Below are 24872 nucleotides of genomic sequence, written 5' to 3' on the forward strand. Positions count from 1 at the left end.
AAATATAATATTTGCCTCTGAGATTGGGAGTGGAGTAGAAGTATAAATTATCGAAAAATACTCAAGTAAAGTAAAACATGCAACATTGAACCTAAGTACAGTCAGGGGCATTTTTTTTAGAAGTTAGGGGTTCCAAGCAAAGCTCAGGTTGCCCCCCCCCCCTCCCCCCCACGCGAAAAAAAAATCTGTGAAAATGTTTTGTTTTTAAATTATTTTTTAAATGAATGCATTATTATTTTTGCCCTCAAAACATTAAGTCGGGTGTCTTTGCGCGATTTCACGTTGTAATGTATTTTCATGAGATTATAAATAAAGATATATATTTTTTTTTAAAAGCCTTGGGGCTCCATGAAAGTGTGTGGTCTGCGTAGTGCAAATATCCGCCCGCGAGTACATTTAGCACAGTGGTTACTTTCCACGACTACAGTTCCACTCAGCCGGGCCGACAGACAGACAGACAGACTGACAGGACGAGAGGGGGGGGGGGGGGTTTGATAGGCCACGGTATTCGACCGCAGACAATCGCGCGTACACGGCGGTGAGCCCCGACACGCACGTTGGAGCTGGCTGGCAGCCGCTCCGCTTTGGCACGGGGCCCTGCGGCGGATCCATGGCGAGGTCGCTCAGCCATCCGAAGTCGCTTATAATAAGCAACACTGCTCAGCCGGGCCAAGCTGTCAGATATGCTGTGGCTGTCATAGGGCGGTCGTACTCCCTTACATACAGATAGACAATGAGACGCTGAGTGCTGTGTTGTTACGGCATGGCGGAGCACAATGAAAGCACAAACAATCGCCATGCCAGCGTTGAGAGGATGTCAAACTAGCCTTCATTCTCAATACAATTGATTTCTCCAAAGTCATTACAAAGTAGAAAAAGTGCTCCTCGGAGCACAGGTCAGGTAGGTTATTGTGGGCCAGCTAAGTTCGAAATTCGCCAATCAGGATGGAATATGAAAAATCAGTCAGATCCGTCTTTTTTTTATAAAGATATTTGTTGGGCCTTTTTTATTGATAGTATACATCAGGGGTGATGCAACTTTGATGATGGAGAGGGGCCACTATATTTCCACACTCACTCCAGAGGGCCACATTGCATATACTGTCGGGCCATTCTATGTCACACAAAAGTAGCAAAAATAGCAGATCTACAAGCTCAAAAAACGCGTCGCAGTGCGCTTTGAATCGGAATTCAGATGTATTTACTTTTTGAATTGGAATCCTGAAAAGTAACTTTTTTATTTCATTTCAAATGCATTTAGTTATACTTATGTTAACTTTATGAACTTAAATACAAATACATTGGACATAAAAAAAGACAATAGAATTGTGGAGTGAACTGGAAACCGCAAGGTTCGATCCCGGGCTGGGGCGCTCCCCCAGAGTTAGTGTTGAAGTGTCCTTGAGCAAGACGCTGAACCCCTAATTGCTCCCGATGAGCAGGTTGGTGCCTTGCATGGTTTCCTCCTCCATCAATGTGTGTGTGAATGGGTGAATGTAATGCACAATCTATGTAAAGCGCTTTGGATAAAAGCGCTATATAAATGCTCCATTTACCATTTACCCTAGGGGACACGGGGAGAACATGCAATCTCCACACAGAAAGGCCCTTTCGCCAACCCCACCACTGCTACCTTGAAGGCGTAGTTTCCCAGGGCGGTGACCACGTCCTTGAACAGGATCTTGGTGGTGAAGGTGTGCCCGTGGTACACGATGGGCTCCCCGTTGGCGCCGTCCCAGCAGTCCACCTCCACACAGCGGCAGCCTCGTTTCAGAGCCCTGCGTGATGATGCCGGAAGGACACAGCGTGTTCACTCACTTCAGAACAGTCTTATGGGATTAACATGGATTTATTATTCATTACGTTAAAGGGCCACAGGTAGAGTGATATTGTTTTTTTGTTAAAATAAGCGTCTACCTATAGAGAGGTTTCCTGTTAGTAAACATGAGAGGAATATGACCGCGCAGCTGCGGGGGGAAGCCTATGGGTGCGTTTGGAAATTACGCACCGGAGCACACTCGCCTATTAGTTTGTATTGGCCAGTGCGCTCACTGCCGCTCAGGGCTGTATTTTCGAACGCGCCTTCACCCGGGCATGCGCAGATTGCGCATTCTGCTCTGTGATGACGTCGCGCGGAAATCCGTCTATTAAAACCAGGAAAGCATCTGTGTCCACTTTAACCATTATTTTATACTTTGGCTGTTCAAAAAATAGCAGATATACAAGCTCATAGCGCGTCCCTTCGTGCCATGCTATGAGTTTGGAGTTTTAAAAAAAAATCATAAATGTGTGCAAATCTTTGAATATATTCCTTTTTTTTTACTCAAATCTTTGCTTCTGGGGGTCCCTGGTACAAAATATTTTGAGATGGGGGTCGGCGGCCAAATACATGTCATTGTGTGAGAACCACTGATATAGCAACGTTGGTTTTTCAGAAAACATTTATAAAACATCTCAGGTCTTAATGGGGGTTAAAGACCTCTACATTCTGATCGTAAGGATTTCTATAGAGAGTGTTTGTGAAGGGAAATCGGAAGTGATGACACAGAGAAACGAGCTGTCAAAATTGGAACTAAACTGGAACACTATAAATTTGAAGCTGATGAATGGCCATACTCTCTCCTGATTAAATAGAGAGGGAGGGCCCCTGTGTTACTGAACAAAACACGCAATAGCAACGATTACTATCAGAATGTAGAACTTTAACTATCACTTACACTACCTTTAATGTTTTCTATGATGGTATAAAACTAAATCTAAATACAAACTAAACAAAAAATAACTAAAACTTCTTATGCATACGTAAACTAAAATTGATCAAACTAAAAACCAATGGAGGAAAAAGTACTCAAATGTTTTACTTGAGTAAAAGTATCAATACTGCAATGTAGAAATACTCTGTTACAAGTAAAAGTCCGGAATTCAAAATGTACTTGAGTAAAAGTACAAAAGCATTGGCATCAAAATGGACCTAAAGTACCAAAAGTAAAAGTACTGTCATTATACAGAAATGTCCCATTTCACACGTTTTTACAAGTTTTAAAAAACATCTTTTGAAAATAGCAGATCTACAAGCTCACAATGCGTTGCATCGTGACACAGCTAGCTTGTAGATCTGCTATTTTCAAATAACAGCCGAAATGTATATAGGGCTGGTCGATAAGTGGTTAATGTATGTTTTGTAATAATAATTATGATCTACAAAGTAACTAGCAACTAAAGTTTTCAAATAATCGTAGTGGAGTAAAAGTACTTTGCCTCTGAGATGCAGTGTAGCAGAAGTAAAAGTATTGAAAATTGGAAATGCTCCAGTAAAGTAAAACTACCTCAAAAATTATACTCAAGTACAGTACTTGAGTACGTGTACTTGATTCCTTTCCACCACTGAAATGGATGGAACTATTAAAAAAAGCCTTACTTGATGTATCCCTCCACGCTGCTGTGGCCCCTGAGCTGGTCCTCCATCAGGTAGGTGTTGTGGGACGAGGAGATGAAGTAGTCGCACAGCGGCCGCGTCATGTCCTGGAAGACGCCGCTCCGCCGCGGGTCGAACACGGAGCCGTCCGGCGAGCCCAGGTACATCAGGAAGCCGTCGAAGGTCATGGCGTTCAGCAGCTTGGCTGAAAAGACGAGAAACACACGGAGAGAGAGAGAGCGAGAGAGAGAGAGAGAGAGAGAGAGAGAGAGAGAGAGAGAGAGAGAGAGAGAGAGAGAGAGAGAGAGAGAGAGAGAGAGAGCACCATTTAGAAAAGGGGTGATGCAACTTTGATGATGGAGAGGGCCACTATATTTCCACACTCACTCCAGAGGGACACATTGTTGCATATACTGTCTCTCTGTATTTTAACTTTTCTTCGCCTTTCTATGTCACACAAAAGTAGCCAAAATAGCCGATCTATAAGCTCAAAACGCGTCGCAGCGCGGCGCGTTTTGAGCTTATAGATCGGCTATTTTGGCTATTTTTGAATTGGAATCCTGAAAAGTAACATGTTTTTTTTATTTCAAATGCATTTAGTTATACTTATGTTAACTTTATGAACTTAAATACAAATACATTGGACATAAAAAAGACAATAACATTTTAATACTAGTCGCTACTAATATAGACTGAAGTAATTAAAGCGGGTCATGTTTGCATGTTTGGAATTGTAAACAGCTGAAATCAATAATATGTTTTCCCAATGCAATCTTAGCAGCAGTATAGCAGCATTACTGCGCATGCGGACGGGGGTTGACTGGCCATAGGCTGAGATTTTAAGCGATTTAAACACTTGTTCCAACCTGTCATTTAGATTTTTCTTTTCCCCTAAAAGGTAAAACATCTGAGAGCAGTGCAGAAAACCTTTACTTTTTGGATACGATGTGCGGAAAAGGGTAAGTATTTATGGTGGAAAATATTCGAAAATGTCCTGCTCAAAAACGAGCTGTGTGGGACCTCATCTCTGAGCTACATAGCGGAGGGAGAGGTTCTGATTGGAGCTAACAGAGAGTGTGAAACAGTGGTGTAAAAAGTACTATTTTTGTTTTACTTAAAACTAAAATGATGGCTCCTTAACGAAAACCAAATATGTAATTGCAAATCTCCCACCTCTTTACATCTGTAAACCTGTGATATGACAATAAAAGTTGATTCGGAATTCTGATTCTGAATTGTGACGATAAAATATTGTTTTCAGGTCAAACATTTTTTCCAAAATAGAATTGCTCACAATGCATCAAATTTAGAAAAAACAGGGTTTAGCAGTTATACTTCGCATCACCATATTACAATATCCGCAGTAGCAGACAATATCCAGTCTCATATCATGATATTAATATGGATATATTGCCCATTCCTATTCCACAATATTGAATAACGATATACTGTATTTGTTACCATAATGTGGTATTTCTCACAGTGTAACTGAATATATATACAGTATATAACAAAAAATATTACAACTAGACATGGGCTGTGTCAGAAATCACTCTCACATTTCACTACTCCCTGTCCCTAGTGTTGCCAGATTTAACAAGAGAAATAAGCAACCAGGTCTATGAAAACAAGCGACTTAGGGCAAGAGCGCTTTAAACCTATATACATCGGCTATTTGAAAATTGCCGATCTATAGGACGCATCACGCATCATGAGCTTGTAGATCTGCTATTTTCAAAAAGAATATCTTGAAAAAAAAGTGAAATATTGTGGAACGCTTTTAAAACATTTTAAATACACACATCATGTATCGGGGCGTCTTTGTTTGAGAACCACTGGTTTAAACAGCAGTAGAGTGGATGAGAATTAAAATAAAATAAAAAAACACAGAAAACGTATTTTCATTGTGATATTGTGATACCGGTAATAAAGAGCTTCAAACAGGTTGGTTCCACTGATCCAAGACGGAACAACAATCGATCATTAAAATAAACATGCTCGTGCACTGCCGGACAGTGTTGCCAGATTCTGTGAGAGAAACAAGCGACCAGGTCTAGGAAAACAAGCCCAAGCACTTTAAACATAGTATACATCAGCTATTTGAAAATAGCAAATCTACAAGCTCACAACGCGCCGCGATGCGACGCGTTGTGATGCGTTGTGAGCTTGTAGATCTGCTATTTTCAAATCAAATCTTTGGGGGAAATTATAAAGAAGCAGACCTGGCAACGCTGCTGCTGGCCCACCTATCGGATGGGTGGGCCGCCATGATGCTTTTAAGATTTTCAAGTGCAGGCCCTGATCCAGAAAAATGTTGAGAACCACTGATGTGGAGGACTATGATCGTCTCTGTCGGGTGGAAACCTCATAAGTCCAAAACTGTTACTCTTCAGGATTCAAATAAAAACAGTAGCAAAAGTATCAGATCTGCTACTTTTGACGCTTTCATGTGACGCTGTAGTAATGATCAAGTAGGGCCGTTAAATTTACGAAATAAACACAAACAAGTTAAAACATGGAGATAAGAGGTTTCTGCCCGAGAGCAGTGGTATAGTGAACTCATCTGTGAGATTAAAGGGATAGTTCACCCCAAAAATGACTTATTTTCTATCAATTACACACCCCATGAAGCCTTGAATTCATGGAGATTTTTTTGTTTTTGTCGCATTCCTGAGCGAATAATTTGATGACCGGCGGAAAGATGCTAATGTCTCCGGCTGGAGCCGCCGCCGGTCATCAAATTATTGGCTTAGGAATGCGACAAAAACAATAAAAAATCTCCATGAATTCAAGTCTCCATGGGGTGAAGTGGGGGGTGGGTGGAGCCCCTTACTCGTCCTCGGTGTGCTCGGGGATGCCGGTGGCGACCAGAGCGGCGCGGTACCGTGACAGCACACTTTGGATGCTCTTCACGAAGCCCTTGGACAGCGGGAAGAGGGGGAAGCCGGTGTCTGGGTAGCCGCTGCGCCCGGGAAGGTCGCTCTGACTGTGACTCCTTCTCCGCTTCTCGGTGGACTCGTGGAGCTCCAGCCAGACTTCGAGACGGTGCGCGAACCGCCAGCCACTCGTGGAAAAGTGCTCCCGGATCTCCTGGCCGAAGACCTCGACGGGGGACTGCAGAAGCTGGGTCATAGACTGAACCAGCTTGATCAGGGCCATCTCGTTGTAGCAGCGGCTATTCTCGTAGCCTTCCTGCAGGCCTCGGTCGCTGTCGAAGCCCGGCTCGTTGTAGTAGGGCTCGTTGACAAGGATCAGGCCTTGTATGGAGATAAGAACCTGCAAAAGGCTAGACTTGCTGGTCCATCTTTCAGTGCCCTTGCCAGTCCAGGTGCCCAGCAGACTGACACAGACCTTGCCATCGTCGTAGAGGTTGGGGTTGAGGGCACCGCTGCACTGGGACAGGTAGTGGAATTTGGGCGGTTCCGTAGGGTAGATTTTGTCCAGCTGGATGTCAAACAGGAACAAAGCGTCCTCGTAGGGTGTGCGGCTCGGACCTTTGATCAGCGCAGAGAATATATCCATACGATCTTCAAAGGTTTTGACCACGATGCCGTCGGGCAGGGAGCTGGCCAACATAGCCATCTCTTTCCTCACTGTGCTGAAGAACTTCTTAGGCTCTGCTGGCTGGAACTCTGTCTTCTTAAAAGTGTGCGTGTCTGGTGCCTGCTCCAGCACAGAGAAGGCCTCACCCTTTGTATTGGTAGTGACTCCAGGTTTTCCCCCGCTCTGCCCGCACAGTACTGGTGTTTCAACGGGCCACTCAGGACCACCGATTGGTGTCTGGAGTTCCGGCTGGGGGTGATCCTCCCCGGTTTTCTCTACCTCTGTTTCTGCTGCTGCACTACTGCCTGCACCTCCCACCACGGTGGTCTCCATCTTCTCCTCGAAGGAGGCCACATTGTCCGGTGTCTTCCTCAGGTTCTCCTGGAGTTTCATGTCATCCATGAGGCACTCCTCGGTGGGTTTTTCAGGCACAGCGGTCACTACGTTGGTGGTGGATGCGGGTTCAATGGGGGTAGGTGAGGTGGCCAATCCGCCAGAAAACAGTTCTTCCATTGTTGTCATGTTTATCCACTCCTCAGTGAATGGGCTACTGCTAGCCTCCTCTATGGAATCTTCATCCATGGATTCTGACTCCACAGACTCATAGTCTGACTCCACAAGGTCAGACTCCACGTTGTCCAGGTGCTGTAGGTGCTGCGGTAGGACAAGGGACGTGGAGTTGTCAACCCACACCACCTCCACTTTGCTGCTCACATCCACCCTGGTCACCTGACCTACTGAAGTCTCGTTGCCATTGGTCTGTCCGTTCTCAGAGTTCCATATTCTGACGACAATGTCGTTGGTACGGAAGTGGAAGTCTGGGTGCTCCGCAATGTCGTAAACACTCACATCCTCCTCCTCGCCTATCACCTCCAAATCATCGCTGGAGGAGTTAAGTTTGAGCCACTTGAGATCGCACGTCCTGCCTTTGTGATCACCAGACTGGATCACTCCATACACTGCTGGGTCTTGAGAGGCGTGAGGTCGCTTGTCAACGACCAAGTTCCCTGGAAAGAAGTCATGACTGTCGTGGCGCTGGACGGGGATGAGGTTGTTGGATCGGATCCCCTTCTCCATCTGACCATCCTTCCAAGTTACGTCTGCTGATGTCTTGGTGGACACCACCTCCACTGTCACCCTATCTCCAGGCCTGAACTCACGGGATAATTTAGTCCCCTTCTTCTCATGCTTCCTCTTCAGGCTGCGGATGGACATAGGGCTGCTCCTCTTGCAGTCGGTTCCCAGAACACCGCTCTCAGAGGAGGCCGAGGAGGTCAGACAGCTGGTGTTGTCGGTGTCCTCTTCAGCGTTGTCATCGTCATCCTGCTCCCCGGACCAGCCATCAGCAGGGTGCTGGGAGTCGTGAAAGGTGGATTCCACTGGACCGTTATTGTTGGGATCCGCCTCAAGTTCCTCTGCAGAGTGTAGGTTGTCACTTTGTGTGTCAGCATTCTCAGTCGACTTTTCCCCTGAATCCTCCTTGGACATTCTTTTCATCTTCTTGGTCACTGGGTCTTCGGGCGAGATAGGAGCACCGTCGGGTCCTTCGCAGGGGATGCGCGTGGCATCCCCCTTAGCAGGGAACATGTAGAGCGCCCTCTGTCCCAGCTGCCTCTTCTGGGTTTGGTTGTAGAACCCCAGCCGCCGCACCCTGCAGACGTTTTCCTGCGTTATGGTGGAGGGAGGGGGGTCGACGCTACTGTCTGCGCCTTTGGGGGAGAAGCTTTTGGTGATCCACGTCACCTTCAGCTCAACCACCTTGACCTCTTCGACCAACACCCTGAACTTGCACTTCTTGCTGAGGACAGGTTTGACCCCCGACAGCCACTGTACGCCGTGGAAGACTTTGGCGGGACCGACCAGGACCTGACCCGGGTAGAAATCGACCTCGTCGAAGAACAGACCCGAGTCGCCGATGCGAGGATAGACGTCGTGCAGCGACGTTTCCGCCTCGTCCACACTCATGGAGCACCTGGCTCCGTTGGACATCTTGAGGACGATGTGATTGGTCAGGTCATACACTGACCCCAGCCAGGAGTCACAGGCTACATAGTCACCATACTTGAAAGTGCACATGTGCTGGAGGTCTTTGCTACTGACCGGGTACAGTACACAGTTGGTCCCCATGAGCTTCACTGCATACTCTATGTCGACGCTGATCACGACACCGCACTGGTTGTCGCCGGAATTTGCCCGTCGCACGATTTCACTGACGCCTATAGATCGATCCTCGAGATTCAGCTTGGTCTCTTTGACGATGTCTTGCTTTGCTCTGTCAGGGTACCACTGGACGCGCACAAAGCCCTTTCCAAGGGCCCGACTCTTGAACCCGTAGTTGGGATACGGAGAGTCTCCGTGGTCGCCGCCACCTCCTCCATCTCCTCCCCCTCCTTCTCCTCCTTCCCCTCCTCCTGCGCCTCCTCCTACGGCTCCTCCTACCCCTCCTGCCCCTCCTCCTTTTCCGTTGTCGAGGTCCGAGTCAGAATAAAAGTCATCGTCTGAATGGCAGAAATAGTCTTCTTCGCCGTGGATCATTTGCACAACGCCGAAGCGGACGGACCCGTGATGACGCCCCGAGACCAGGTCGTTGTTGAAGAGTAGCCGCTGAGAGGAACCGCCCGCCGCGGGAGAGAGCGCCGCAGGCCGAGGTTCGGATCCCACGAGGGCCGTCACTGCCGAGGTTGGGGCGGCTGCTGCTGGACGTGCTTCCGTCGGATCCGCTTCTACGGGCTCCGCCATATTTACCGCTGCTGTTGTCCGGAAGGCGGAGCTATAGTTTGTAATGCCAGTGTCCGCCCGATCAAAGTACTGGGATGATAGTCTGGAGCCGCGTGTAACTCAATATTTGGACAAGTCCGACGTCATCGACATGTCGTCAGTACTTGGAGGCCGGTTTCGAGTCATGTGGAACTCCATATTTGGGCAAGACTTTAGCCTTGTACGATTAATGAACGAGAAAATAGCTGAGCTTGTAGATCAGCTATTTCTGCACGCCACTATTGTACAATGAAGTATATTGATGCAGGGCTTTGATTTGATTTGATTTGAAATGTTTATTTCGAATAAAGACATTTTAAAAACAACAAGCAGAGGCGATGATTGACAGGCAAAATCCCTCAACAGCGACACCCGCGCAGGCAAAGATTACTTTTGACATCGCAGTTGAAAAGGCTTTAGAAATGTGAGAGAAAAACACCTGCAATGGCTCGCTGGAGTGGAGTTTTCAGTAAAAACTTTTTACACACGTTTGAAGGACCATGACAAAGACTTTTAATGTGTGGTAAAACTGAATGTCATGAAACCTTGAACTCATACCTGTGTCAGAGGGCTCGTAGAGCTGGATGAGCGTCTTGGCGTACTGCTGGACGTCGGGTCCCTCCAGCTGCTCCCCCCGCAGGAAGTCCTCCAGGTCCCTGTGGCTCAGCTTCTGTCCGTCCCCAGAGTAGTCCTGGAAGACCCGCAGGGCGTCCTCACGCTGCGTCAGCATCTTGTAGAACAGCACAAACTCGTCGTCCTCCAGCGTCCCCGACTGGGACTTATCGGCCATCTGGGGGGGGACACCCGGGGGACAAGGGATACAGACGTAAGGGTTTTTGTGACGGTTATTCAGACTAATCCAGGGGTCTTCAACCTTTTCAGGCCAAGGACCCCCTAGCTCAGAGATAGATGAAGCAGGGACCCTCTCTATATTGTATAACATTTTGTTTCAGATTAAACTTGGTCTGCTCTTTTTTCCCTCTACACCTAAACCTCTTTGCCAAAAATAGCAGATCTACAGGCTCACAACGCCTCGTGCTGCGAGGCGTTGTGAGCTTGTAGATCTGCTATTTTTGGCTAAAGTTCTCCTAAGAAAAGGGATGCTGGTAGGGTTCAAGTGGTTAATGTAAAAAAAAATAAAATCATATCACACAAAGATTTGGCGGACCCCCTGTAGTAACTCTGAGGACCCCCTAGGGGTCCCGGACCCCTGTTGAAGACCCCTGACTAATCGATAAAAAAAAAAACCTCTCACAGTGAAGAGACGGAGCGTGTTGTTCTACAAGCCCGATCTACAAGCTCACAACGCGTCGCAAAGCGACGCGTTGTGAGCTTGTAGATAAGCTATTTCCAAATAGCCTATGTATAAAATAGGGCTAAAGTGGTTAATGTATGTTTTATAATATATACATGTATATCTGCCAAGTAACTAGTAACAATACAAATACAACATTTGCCTCTGAGATGTAGTGGAGTAAAAGTACAAATATTGAAAATTGGAAATACTCCTGTAAAGTAAAAGCACCTCAACATTGTGCTTAGTACAGTACTTGAGTACATGTACTTTACACCACTGACATTAAGCTAATCATCTGGGGACCCCCCCCAGACATAATGCGGGGGGCCCCCTCTGGTGTTCTAGTGCGTCTCACCGTGAACAGGCGGTGGGCGTGGTGCTCGTTCATGTCCACGTTCATCATCTTGAGCAGGTCCCGCACCTCTTTGAAGTTCATCCTCCCGTCGTTGTTCTTGTCGGCCTTCTTGAACCAATCCCCGATCCATCTGGGAACGACACTTAAGGACTGACTGACTGACTGACTGACTGACTGACTGATTGATTGATTATGATTGATACATTGATACAGTTGCACACCAACATCAAAAGGATTTTAAAAAACGCAATAAAGCTAAATAGTTTATTTCCATTGTGGTCCTGTAAAGGGATAGTTCACCCCCAAAATGACTTTTTTTCTATGGATTAGTCACCCCATGGAGACTTGAATTCATGGATATTTTTTTGCTTTTGACTCATTCCTAAGACAATAATTTGATGACCAGCGGACCGGTAGAAAGCGGTTCCGGTAGGAGACTCAAAAGTCAAAAGCGAATAAATATCCATGAATTCAAGTCTCCATGGACCATGGGGTGACTAATCCATAGAAAATAAGTACGTTTTTGGGTGAACTATCCCTTTAAATTTAAATGTATGTGAATAGTGAGAGTATATATTTTTAAACATTCTAACAAGACAAATCTTGTAATAGGTGTCCCCGGCAAACTTTTAAGATGGGGGGGGGGGGGGGGGGGATCCGTAGTCAAATACGTATTAATTTGGGGGTCCTTTACGCCAGTGGTTCTCAAAGTGGGGTCCAGGGGGTCCCTTGCAAATTGTGTTAATACAGCATCAGTCATTTTAACAACTTTAACTATTTATACGTCGGCTTTCAAAAAAATAGCAGATCTACAAGCTCAAAATGTGTCGCATCGCGACGCATTGTGAGCTTGTAGATCTGCTATTTTCAAATGGCCGAAATGTATATACTGTAGAGCTGAAGTGGTTAAATCTACAAAGTAACTAGTAAGTAAATAATAATAATAAAAAATAATTGTAGTGGAGTAGAAGTAAAAGTATTGAAAATTGGAAATACTCCAGCATAGTAAACAATACCTCAGAATTGTACTTGAGTACATGTACTTAGTTACTTTACACCACTGTGTGGAAGGATACTGGTCGAGCTTCTCCCACTCGTCCATGTTCTCCAGGTTGTAGATGAGCTTCCTCATGCCCTGGATCCAGGACTGGGCCTCCTCGGCCGACTCGGCCACCAGGTCCAGGTTGGCCCGCCGGCCGCGGAACACCAGCGTGAAGCAGCGGTCCGCCGGGAACTCCTCGGCGATGCTGAGGAGAACCTCGGACTGGTGGCCCTCCCTCACCGCCTCCACCTCACTGACCGAGACTAGACCGAGGCACACGAGCACACACACACACACACACACACCACACCACACACGCACGCACGCACACACACACACACACACACGCACACACGCACACACGCACACACGCACACACGCACACACACACAGATGGAGAGACACACACACACACACACACACAGATGGAGAGACACACATGCACACACGCGAGCGCACACATGCACACAGAGAGAGATATGTGGAGAGACACAGAGAGAGAGAGATACAGACAGAGAGATAGATGGAGAGACACACACATACACATACACAGAGAGAGAGATAGATGGAGAGACACACACATACACACAGAGAGAGAGAGAGAGAGAGAGAGAGAGAGAGAGAGAGACAGACAGACAGACAGAGAGAGAGAGAGAGAGAGAGAGAGAGACACACACAGAGAGAGACACAGAGAGATAGATGTAGAGACACATACATACATACATACATACAGAGAGAGAGAGAGAGAGAGAGAGAGAGAGAGAGAGAGAGAGAGAGAGAGAGAGAGAGAGAAATGGACACACACACACACACACACACACACACACACACACACACACGCACACACACAGAATAGGCTTCATTTTCGCTCTGTAGAAACCAATGGCATGACGCTGTCCGTATGTTTATAGTCGTGGTGTGGAGTCGCGGGATAACCCCACGCTTGCAACTCCTTTAGCCTGCACACTTCAGCGGGTATGGACTAGTAATTATAATTGTAGTTATGGTGCTTGGTGTGAAAGGCCCCTTAAGATTGTGAAAATAACTCATCTGGTAGGAAGGAGTGTGCGCCCTGAGATTGGGAGGCGAAACCCTTCCCTGTGCTTACATGTGGAGTGGGCGTCGGATTCAAACCCCACACCCCTGTATCAGTGTTGATTTCGTCGACTAAAACTAAGACAAAAAATGTTCGTCGACTACCTTCTTTCACTGACGAATACTAAATAAAACACAAAATAAAAACTGAGCTTCGACGACTAAAACTAAGACTAAATATATTGACAATTTCGTCAACAAATACAAACTAGACTAAAAAGTTAGTGAGGGACTAGTGGAGAAGAGATCCAGTAGCACTAAGACGAGTCAAGTGAAAATAGCAGATCTACAAGCTCACAACGCGTCGCGCTGCGACGCGTTGTGAGCTTGTAGATCGGCTATTTTCAGCATGCAACCAAGTGTAAAATCAGCCATTGCGACGCCATCAAGGCACCGCCAAAAAAAATATATTGTCGCCTAAATCAACTGTAGATTTAGTCGACTATAACCTTATGATATTTAGTCGACATTTAAAACTAGACAAAAACCAAAACATTTCAGATGACCAAAATATGACTAAAACTAAATGGAATTTTGTTCAAAAAACTATGACTAAGACTAAATCAAAATTTGCAGTGAAAATCAGCACTGCCCTGTGCTTACACGTGGCGTGTGTGTTGCCGGCCTTCTTGGACTTGTACCAGATGGTCATGCAGTCGTCCTGCAGTCTGAAGTAACGCTGCTTCTTCCAGCTGCGAGACTTCACCTTCCTCATCACTGTGCCCACCAGCATGGACTGGAGGTTATCGTCTCCCTGGATACCTACATGGGAGAGAGACACAGAGTGAGACATGAGACAGAGAGAGAGAGAGAGAGAGATATCACTGTCCCCACCAGCATGGACTGGAGGTTGTTGTCAGCCTGGATAACTGGGGAGAGAGACATAGAGAGACAGAGTGAGACAGAGAGAGAGAGAGAGACATCACTGTCCCCACCAGCATGGACTGGAGGTTGTCGTCACCGTGGAAACCTGGGGAGAGAGACACACTCTGTAATCTGCAAAGCGACACATTGTGAGCTTGTACAGTAGATCGGCAATTTTGGGGCGAAGTATTCGGTTTAGATGGAAGAAAGTACAGTTGTAACTCAAGACTAGAAGGTTTACTTAAAGGGCAAGACCACTCCGGTAGAGGTTTGGGTTGTGTAGTTACCTCGCCATGATGTAACTCCAAACCTGGACGAGAAATCAAAAATAATTGCTCCAGTGATTAGAAATTGATAATTCAAAATATGCTCCTCATTGACTTACATTGTACGGTGAAACAGCTCTCAAAGTCACTCTTTTAGCACATAAACGAACGCAAACAAAGATGATTCAGACAATATAGAACATAACCAAACCAAATAATGTTTTTTTTTAAAATATATATATATAAATGTCATCTTCCTGTTGATTTCACTATTTTTATTAGGATAAAGAAACCTGAACATGTTTGTGAAACACACAAACATGCAAACACATGGCATGTACACCCATAAAAACCTCACACAAGCTAAAGAGAGGAGTGAGATTTCCCTTCAATACAGAAAGTCCATATGATGAATAAATCCCCAAGTTGGACTGGACTCAACTCCTTTTAGTTTCTTTTTCTTTCTTTTCATACTCTGTACCTAAAGTTGCCTGGAGTCACCCAGGGGTCTACACTAGGCCCGCTCCTTTTTTTCCCCTCTACATAAATAATCTCAACCAAAAATAGCAGATCTACAAGCTCATGACGCGCCTCAACGCGCCACGCGGTCAGTTATTTTTTTCAGAATGTTCGCTCCACCATGGGGTCCATTTTGTTAAAGGGACGCCACTTTCTTTCCCCCCACACATTTGTTTCCATTACATATGGAACCAAATGTTCCACTTTTAATGGAACATTACGTGTGTGTGTGTGTGTGTGTGTGTGTGTGTGTGTGTGTGTGTGTGTGTGTGTGTGTGTGTGTGTGTGTGTGTGTGTGTGTGTGTGTGTGTGTGTGTGTGTGTGTGTGTGTGTGTGTGTGTGTGTGTGTGTGTGTGTGTGTGTGTGTGTGTGTGGCATCCGAACGAGGCCTCTCCGCTGACTGCACTAATTCCCTAAACTTAACCCTTTACCTTAACAGAACATCATTGGTTTGTTTACTACAGTATGAACTGTGTTGCTGAGTTTGAATTTATGGCTTTTATGTGCAATTGTTTTTGTAAAGTGTTTCCATGTGAACACCAGGAAGAAGACTAGCTGTTTATATTCATATATATATATTTATTGTGTGTGTGTGTGTGTGTGTGTGTGTGTGTGTGTGTGTGTGTGTGTGTGTGTGTGTGTGTGTGTGTGTGTGTGTGTGTGTGTGTGTGTGTGTGTGTGTGTGTGTGTGTGTGTGTGTGTGTGTTAAAGTATGTGTTGAATAGCTATTCCTGCAGTAATCATTGCTATTGTGTGTTCGTTCAAAGCGGCTCTTTAGTAAACAGAAAATAAATGTTCAGGTCACAATACCAGTTTCATCTAATAAGGAGAGAACACAGGCTGAATAAGTGATATCGAGAGTGATGGAAAAAATAAATGAAAGCTGATAAATTGGTTCTCTTTCCTGATTGGATGAGATTGGTGTCCCATCTGAAAAAAAAATGTTCAGTTTTTCAAAACAGCTGGAGAGACAGGCAGACCCCTGTTACTGAACAAACACTCTACAGCAATGATTACTTTCACAATATAGAGCAATAACCTTTTAACAAAAAGCTTTTTACCAAGCAAAAACGTTATAATTTAGCTCTTTATCTTACCTTAACATAACCCTAACTCTATCCTAATTCTAATGCCCAGCCATAACCCTATTTAACCCTCAACTTTCTACTCTATGAGGACACTGCAAAGCACACATACTGTACACACACACACGCGCACGTGCACACACACACACACACACACACACACACACACACACACACACACACACACACACACACACACACACACACACACACACACACACACACTCACACACACACACACACACACACACACACACACACACACACACACACGCACAGCACACGCACACACACACTCTGATGTTTAGACTGGGAAACAGCTTAGCCTACTTATCCTGGATCAGCCCAGCCATTAGCAGGCGGCAGGCGGCGGTTGGCTGGTTATTTTTAAGTGAAAGTGTCCTAAATTGGACTTTAAATAAGCCAGGACGCCACAGTGACAGACGTTGAGTAACACTTACGCATGCCACTCCCGGTGGAAGCCATTTGTAGTTCTGTCACTCCTCTGCCATCTGAGGAGAACACAGAAAAAGGAGCGTACATGAAACAAATAGCAGTAAATAGCAGGTCTACAAGCTCACAGCGCGGCACCGAGTGCCGCACTGTGAGCTTGTAGATCTGCTATTTTTGAATAGCCCAAAGACATCTAAAAATGACACACAGATGCGTTCCCGGTCTTGATGGGTAAAAGGAGTAGCTCACCCCCCCCAAAAAAAGACTTGTTTTCTATCAATTACACACCCCATGAAGGCAGCCTTGAATTCAATCAAGGAGATTGTTTTGTTTTTGTCGCTTTCCTAAGCCGATAATTTGACGATCTCTGGCAGGAGAGAATGACCAAAACAACCGCCTCGAACTCCTTTGGGTGAACTAGTTGTTTAAGTTTCATGTTCACACGTTACGAAACCACGTCAACGTGAGACGCTGGAAAGAGAAGCACCTCCGAGAGCAGGTTGACACGCAAAACCTCCCCCTGCATCAGATAGGAGAACGTGCAGCACTTGCAAAGCACATCGTTTGCATAATTATTATCGTCTCTGTCGGGTGGAAACCTCATGTGATGTGTCCAAAACTGTTACTTTTCAGGATTACAATGCAAAAATAGCAAAAGTAAGCAGATTGTGTCTGAACATCCACATTAACGTGAATCCAACATATAGAAAATATAGTGTAAACAAACAACAACAACATTAATATAGACACAACAGTGATGACAGCGCTGTCAAACTAGTCTATGAAGCTATCTATGAAAAAGTTATGTAGTGGTGGTAACTAAGTAACTAAGTATATGTACTCAAGTACTGTACTTATGTACAATTTTGAGGTATTTTTACTTCACTGGAGTATTTCCAATTTTCAATACTTTTACTTCTACTCCAATACATCCGATAAATATAACCACCTCCATGGCCTGAAAAAACACTGTTTTCTCAACACTTCTTTCTGACAGTAAACATCACCACTAAAGGAACCGTTCTACACACACACTATGCAATGTAGACAGATTTTGTAAATTTTATAGACAGATTTTGTAGATTTTGTAGACAGAGAAATACGCAAGGTCCACGAAAACAAGCCCAAAAGAAGCGACTATAACAGTTTAACCACTTTAAACCTAATATATACCACGGCTAAATAGCACCATTTACCACCATTTAATCTATCTATCGGCTATTTGAAATGAGCCGTTCTATAGGCTCACAACGCATCGCGATGCGTTGTGAGCTTGTAGATCTGCTATTTTCAAAGAATCTTGAAAAAGATGTGGGAAATTTGGAAACTTTCTTGAAACGGTCCTTGACATGAAAATGTTTCACAACCAATGGTTTAAAAGTAACAACATTAGGACACTCTCTGTGTCTCCTACCGGAACCGCTGCCTACCGGTCCGCTGGTCATCAAATTATTGGCTTATAGGAATGCGACAAAAATATATATATATCCATGAATTGAAGTCTCCATGGGGTGACTAATCGATGTCATTTTGGGGGTGAACTATCCCTTTAATAAGCAACTACACTTCAGAAACAAGCCCCAAAAACCGCAACCCGCAACTACCAATAATTACAAGCAACTTTACAGGACAAACAAGCCCAAAGTCGCTTATAATAGGCGGACACGGCAACCCTGCCACCAGACTGACTGATGTTGGACCCTGTTGTGTAGGGGTCTGTCTCTGTAGACATGAAGCATCAGCAAAGCCCTTTGTTCTGCTCTCATCCTGCTCTCTGCATGTTTGGGTGACACACCCACAGCCAATCAGGACCCTGTTTAACCCATTAAGACCCGGGAACGCATCTGTGTCATTTTAAGATTTTTTGGGGATATTCAAAAATAATAAAATATGCCTTTTTCTTTCTTGAAAAATTGTGGAAAATGTGTGCAAATCTTTGAATATATATATAAATATGTTTTAAAGCGAACATTTTTAACTCCGATCGGTGCTTCTGGGGGGTCCCTGGAACAACATATTTTGAGATGGGGGTCCGCGGCCAAATACACATAATTTTGGGTGGTCGTTGACATGGAAACAGTTGGAGCACCACTGATACTGTATAGCAACATACTAGATTCATTTTTTAGATATGTATTTGGCCGCGGACCCCCATCTCAAAATATGTTGTTCCAGAGACCCCCAGAAGCAAAGATTTGAGTTAAAAATGTTCGCTTTAAAAAAACACATATATTCAAAGACGTGCACCAATTTTCACGATAAAAAAAAAGAAAATAGCAGATCTACCAGCTCATGAGTGCCGCGCTATGAGCTTGTAGATCTGCTATTTTTGAATAGCCAAAGAAATCAAACAATGACACACAGATGCGTTCCCGGTCTTAATGGGTTAACCTCTGTGTGGCATTCTTTCACGCTTGCATTTTTTTAATTTACTTTTTTCATGTCTCTTCCACTTCCTGTTCTAACACCCTGTCCCGGTTCTACTGTTCTACGACCACTAAGCCACACTAAGCTCTCCCCAAAGCTCTGTCTCGCTTCACCGCCCTCCTTTCACCCACCATGACCCCATATATATACAGCGCCGCGCGGGGGCCCATGGGACCCCGTGACCGCGTGCGTGTGTGTGGGCCAATAGCAGGGCTAGCTTGCAGGCAGCAGCTATCGATTGTTTTGCTAATAGCGATTGTTTTTCTAACGGTTAAATTGGTGGTAAACACAGTGGGAAAAGTACTCAAATGTTTTACTTAAGTAGAAGTGTCAATACTGCGATGTAGGAGTACCCTGTTACAAGTTAAAAGTCTGGAATTAAACATTTACTTGAGTAAATACCTGATACCTAAATACCTGAGTTTTATAATATAGTCATTTATATCTGCAAAGTAACTAGTAAATAAAGATTTCAAATAATTGTAGTTGTGGAGTAAAAGTACAATATTTTCCTCGGAGATGTAGTGGAGTAGAAGTAAAAGTATTGACAATTGGAAATACTCCAGTAAAGTAAAAGTACCTCAAAATTGTACTTAAGTACAGTACTTGAGTAACACCACACTGCCCATGACCGTGTGGGCCAATAGCAGGGCTTGCAGCAGCTATCGATTGTTTTCTTAGCGATTGTTTCCTAATGATTAAACGGTGGTAAATGGGAGCATTTATAAAGCGCCCGCTATACAAAGTGTGTTCACACACCGATGGCTGGAGGAAAACCATGCATGCACGTGCACACATAGACATGAAAGGGGGCTTGAGCCCCCGCCTTTTTACCCCTCGCTAAAAAAGTGCCCTCTCGAGACAAATAATAAATAAAAAAAACATTTAAACTGCCCCTGGCGGCCTCACGGTAAGGCTGACGGAAATGTCAGTGGATGTATTGGATGCAACTCGAAGTTAACATTCCTCGGGTATCTAGTTTGTCGCTGTACGGCCTTGCTAGCCCGTGTTATTAAAGAAAAACGGGCGACAATGACCAAAACTAAACAGAAAATCGGCAACCGAAAAACACATTTTCAAGATGTTTTGGCCATTATCTCTCTGCTCGTAAAAAAAATCCAATAGGTGCCCTTTTGAAATTCCAGCCCCTGCCTCTCCAAATCCTTCTGCACGTCCCTGAAACCATGCAAGGCACCAACCTGCACAACGGGAGCGGTTAGCGGTTCAGTGTCTTGCTCAAGGACACTTCGACAGTAAGACAGTGGCAGCCCAGGATCGAACCGGGAACCGCTACATTGTCCCGGTGTTGTGCAAAACATAGTGAAAGACGCCTCACATTGTGAGCTTGTGGATCTGCTATTTTCATTTTTTTTTTAAAGAAAATAAAAATAAAAGGCCCAACATAGGGATTCATTATGAAACTTTTTTTTTAATGATCGATTATCAATTAATCTTCATAATCAATTAAATCTATTAGTCTATTCTAATCTATTAGTACCGTTGTACACATATAGTCGCCAATTCCTGCATTCATGGGGACCTATTTGAGACTGCCCCGGTCATTTATTTGGGTGGTCTATTCTCAAAATCATACATGGGCAACAGGGCGCCCCCCACCTTCACTTAATGCAGCCCGCAGGTTAATATCAGAATACTGATATATCATTGATTTCAGCTGTTTACAATTCCAAACATGCAAACATGAGCCGCTTTAATTACTTCAGTCTATATTAGTAGCTTGATGACTAGTATTACAATTCTATTGTCTTTTTTATGTCCAGTGTATTTGTATTTAAGTTCATAAAGTTAACATAAGTATAACTAAATGCATTTGAAATTAAATAAAAATGATACTTTTCAGGATTCCAATTCAAAAATAGCAAAAATAGCAGATCTACAAGCTCAAAACGCGTCGCACTGCAACACGTTTTGAGCTTGTAGATCTGCTATTTTTGCTACTTTTGTGACATAGAATTGCGAAGTACGGCATTCATTTACGAAAAAAGTTAAAATACAGAGATAAGAGGTGTCTGTCTGCCCAACAGTATATGTGTCCCTCTGGAGTGAGTGTGGAAATATAGTTGCCCTCTCCATCATCAAAGTTGCATCACCCATGCTCAAAATCATGTTGTTTGCAACTTGTCGTAATGCTGTTCCAAATGAATGTTGCTCTTAAATGATCATAGTACTGTAATAATGTTAACCCCTTTAACACATTCTACAAATGTCTTCTAAATCCTAGTTTTCAGAAAAACACATGTTGTAATATCAGTGGTTCTCAAAATGTTTCATGTCCAGGACCCCCACAATTATGTATTTGGCCGCCGACCCCCATTTAAAAAATATGTTGTTTCAGGGACCCCCCAGAAGCAAAGATTTGAGTTAAAATGTTTCGTTTAAAAATATATATATATTCAAAGATTTGAAAACATTTTCCAAAATAGCAGATCTACAAGCTCATAGCACGGCACAAAGTGACACGGTATGACTTTGTATATCTGCTATTGTTGAACAGCCAAAGTATAAAATAATGGTTAAAGTAGTTAAAATGATTGTGACGCTATATTAACTACTTTTGCTGGGGACCCCCTCGAACCCCCTCGAACCCCCTGGACCACTGGGGGTCCCCGGACCCCACTTTGAGAACCAATGTGCTATAATGTATTGCTTTCCCGGATATAATGGGTTAATGTTACCGGGTATCTGTCAGCGTACATTTATACGTCTGTGAAATTCAGCCTCTGCATTTAACTCTTCCTAACTATTAGGAGCAATTATCCACTTAAACCCTATATACTTAGTAAACTAATACTATAGTTTAACTAATACTTAGTTTACCGGAGTTCTGTAATGAGCTCTATAATAGTTCCGCTCTTTTTTCCCTCTACGCCAAATCTCTCCGCTGAAAATAGCCGATCTACAAGCTCACAAAGCGTGGTGATGTGATGCGTTGTGATCTGTGGTGAATGTTCCTGGGTTCCTGTTACTTTTCAGGAACATGTGTTCCTATCCATCCATGTCGTGATTAGAGTCACAAGATCTTGTTAATACTTTCATTGGTTCAATATTTATTTGTATCAATTAATAATAATAAATTAATATTTATTTAGCCTTAAAACAATATATATTCCAAGATTTGCACACATTTTCATGATTTCTAAAAAATAGCAGATCTACAAGCTCGTAGCGCGGCACTCGGTGCAGCGCTACAAGCTTGTAGATCTGCTATTTTTGAATAGCCCAAAGTGTAGAATAATGCTTTTTAGCTCAAATCAAAAAGTGACACAGATGCGACACACAACTTAAACTTACACATTAAAAAATAACCAACATACAAGCCCACAGCAGCATGTTACAATGCGACACGTTGTGGGCTTGTAGATCGGCTATTTTTGATACTTTTGTGTGAGACTGTAGTATGACCTTTTTCAGTACTTTTACTTCTACTCGAGCTTGTAGATCGGCTATTTTCAAAAGATTTTGAGACATTTTACACATTTGAATACTTTCTACTTTTGGTACTTTAAGTACATTTTGATACCAACACTTCTGTACTTTTACTCAAGTAATGTTAAATTACTTGATACGTTTACTTAAATAAAACATTTGAGTACTTTTTCCACCACTGTTACATCACAACTGTGTCCAAAACATGACCTAACAACAGCAAGCCAAACTGTACTCTCATATTTTCAAAGTTAAAGCTAGGATAAGTGATTTTTTGTTTTGTTAAAAGGTTAAAGTACTACAGTATATTGTGATAGTAATCATTGCTACAGAGAGAGAGCACTGAAAATGCATTTTCTGTTTAATAAAGAGCTGGAGAGACATGGGAGACTCCTTTTACTGAACAAACACTCTATAGCAATGAATACTATCAGAATATAGAGCTATTTTACACTTATTTTAACCAAAGAAAATCATTGCCCTACCTTTAAACCAAGCAATTCACTCAAACTCACACTCGTTTGCTTTGTTGTTGTTGTTGTTGTTTTAGATTATTCTGCTATATAACCATGACATTGGAGACAACCAAACATATGTAGGTAATGTACTCTCTTCCATTACCATGTCCAACTGAGACTCTGTCCAGTAGAAACCTCACATGTCCGATTTAGAAGGCATTTTGTAGAATCGGAACCTCAGGTCTTAATGTGTTAAATTGTGAAGCATAGCACTGCTGAAACCTCATATTCTAACCGTTTGTGTTTGTTGTGTAAATTAACGCTCTATTCTAAGCTCGTATTGAGCTTGTAGATCTGATACTTTTGGGATATTTTTGAATTTGAATCCTGAACAGTAGTTACAGTACACAAACACATCGTCTCTGTCCAGTAGAAACCTCACATGTCCAAAACTGTAACTACTGTTCAGGATTCAAATTCAAAAAATATCCCAAAAGTATCAGATCTACAAGCTCAATACGAGCTTAGAATAGAGCGTTAATTTACACAACAAACACAAACGGTTAGAATATGAGGTTTCAGCAGTGCTATGCTTCACAATTTAACACATTAAGACCTGAGGTTCCGATTCTACAAAATGCCTTCTAAATCCTGACAGTTTTTTGGAAAAAAAACATATGTTTTCTATGTCAGTGGTTTCATGTCAAGGACCCCCAAAATGATATGTATTTGGCCGCGGACCCCCATCTCAAAATATGTTGTTCCAGGGACCCCCCAGAAGCAAAGATTTGAGTTACAAATGTTCACTTTAAAAATATATGTATTCAAAGATTTGCACAAATTTTCTCGATTTAAAAAAAAATAGCAGATCTACAAGCTCATAGCGTGGCACCCGGTGCCGCAATATATAAATGCTCTGTTACAGGTAAAAGGCCTGTGTTCAAAATGTTACTTGAGTAAAAGTACAAAAGTATTGGCATCAAAATAGACTTAGAGTACCAAAAGTAAAAGTGCTACAAGCTCACGATGCGTTGTGAGCTTGTAGATCTGCTATTTTCAAACAGCCTGGGTATAAAATAGGGCTAAAGCGGTTAATGTATGTCTTATAATATACTCATTTATATCTGCAAAGTAACTAGTAACTAAAGTTTTCAAATAATCCTAGCGGAGTAAAAGTACAATATTTGCCGCTGAGATGTACAGTAGTGGAGTAGAAAAGTAAAGTAAAAATTCATCAAAAGTGTACTTAAGTACAGTACTTGAGTAAATGTACTTAGTTACTTTACACCACTGATTCAATTCTATTATAGCCTTGAAAGTAGAGTTGACCCAAACTAAAGAAAGTGAAGAGGCAGAACAGCCACAGTAGAAGCTCTCTCTCTCTCTCTCTGTGTCTGTGTCTGTGTCTGTGTGTGTGTGTGTGTGTGTGTGTGTGTGTGTGTGTGTGTGTGTGTGTGTGTGTGTGTGTGTGTGTGTGTGTGTGTGTGTGTTTTCTCACCTGTTGGAGGATCATCCTGGTCTGCTGTTGGCTGGCTGAAGCAGGAGATCTAGAACTCTACAGAGAGTAAACCCAGCCAGCAGACAGAGCCGTGTCCGTCTGTCCGTAGCCTACTGTCCGTCTGTCCTTCTGTCTCTCTCCCTCCTCCTCCTCCTCCTCCTCGTTGTCACCCTGCAGTGGGACAGAGACAGAGACAGCTGACATGCAGTCAGCACGGCGTCACTCTGCTCTGAGTGTCCCTCCCCTCCCTCCCTCCCTCCTCCCTTCCTCCCATCACCAGCCTGTCACTGGAGGGGACACGTGTGTACCTGTCTCTCTCTTTCTCTCCCTCTTTCTCTTTATCTGTCTCTT

At 43.7% G+C, this 24872-nt stretch overlaps 2 protein-coding genes across 2 annotated transcripts in view; both read right to left on the minus strand.

The window, feature by feature from the left end:
- LOC311041073 (1-phosphatidylinositol 4,5-bisphosphate phosphodiesterase delta-4-like) overlaps positions 1 to 24645 on the minus strand; it is a gene marked incomplete at its 3' end in the record, with an annotated part of 41626 nt that extends 16981 nt beyond the window's left edge. Inside the window, exons 1-8 of the mRNA XM_084051511.1 lie at positions 24522 to 24645; positions 16700 to 16750; positions 14108 to 14266; positions 12444 to 12672; positions 11368 to 11497; positions 10274 to 10505; positions 3419 to 3620; positions 1634 to 1778 (exon numbers count right to left, since the gene is read on the minus strand). Coding sequence (XP_083907637.1) covers positions 1634 to 1778; positions 3419 to 3620; positions 10274 to 10505; positions 11368 to 11497; positions 12444 to 12672; positions 14108 to 14266; positions 16700 to 16724 — 1122 coding nt within the window. The 5' untranslated portion in view covers positions 16725 to 16750; positions 24522 to 24645. The remainder of the gene's footprint in view (positions 1 to 1633; positions 1779 to 3418; positions 3621 to 10273; positions 10506 to 11367; positions 11498 to 12443; positions 12673 to 14107; positions 14267 to 16699; positions 16751 to 24521) is intronic.
- Positions 6245 to 9697, minus strand: LOC311040976 ((E3-independent) E2 ubiquitin-conjugating enzyme UBE2O-like; the record flags this gene model as incomplete). The annotated part of the gene is made up of 1 exon (XM_084051414.1): positions 6245 to 9697. The coding sequence occupies one exon, from the start codon at positions 9695 to 9697 to the stop codon at positions 6245 to 6247; it is 3453 nt and encodes a 1150-aa protein (XP_083907540.1).
- Positions 24646 to 24872: the final 227 nt, after the last annotated feature.

This window comes from Gymnoscopelus microlampas, assembly GCF_963454915.1.
Source record: "Gymnoscopelus microlampas genome assembly, chromosome: 24".
In the NCBI taxonomy this organism is placed as follows: domain Eukaryota; kingdom Metazoa; phylum Chordata; class Actinopteri; order Myctophiformes; family Myctophidae; genus Gymnoscopelus; species Gymnoscopelus microlampas.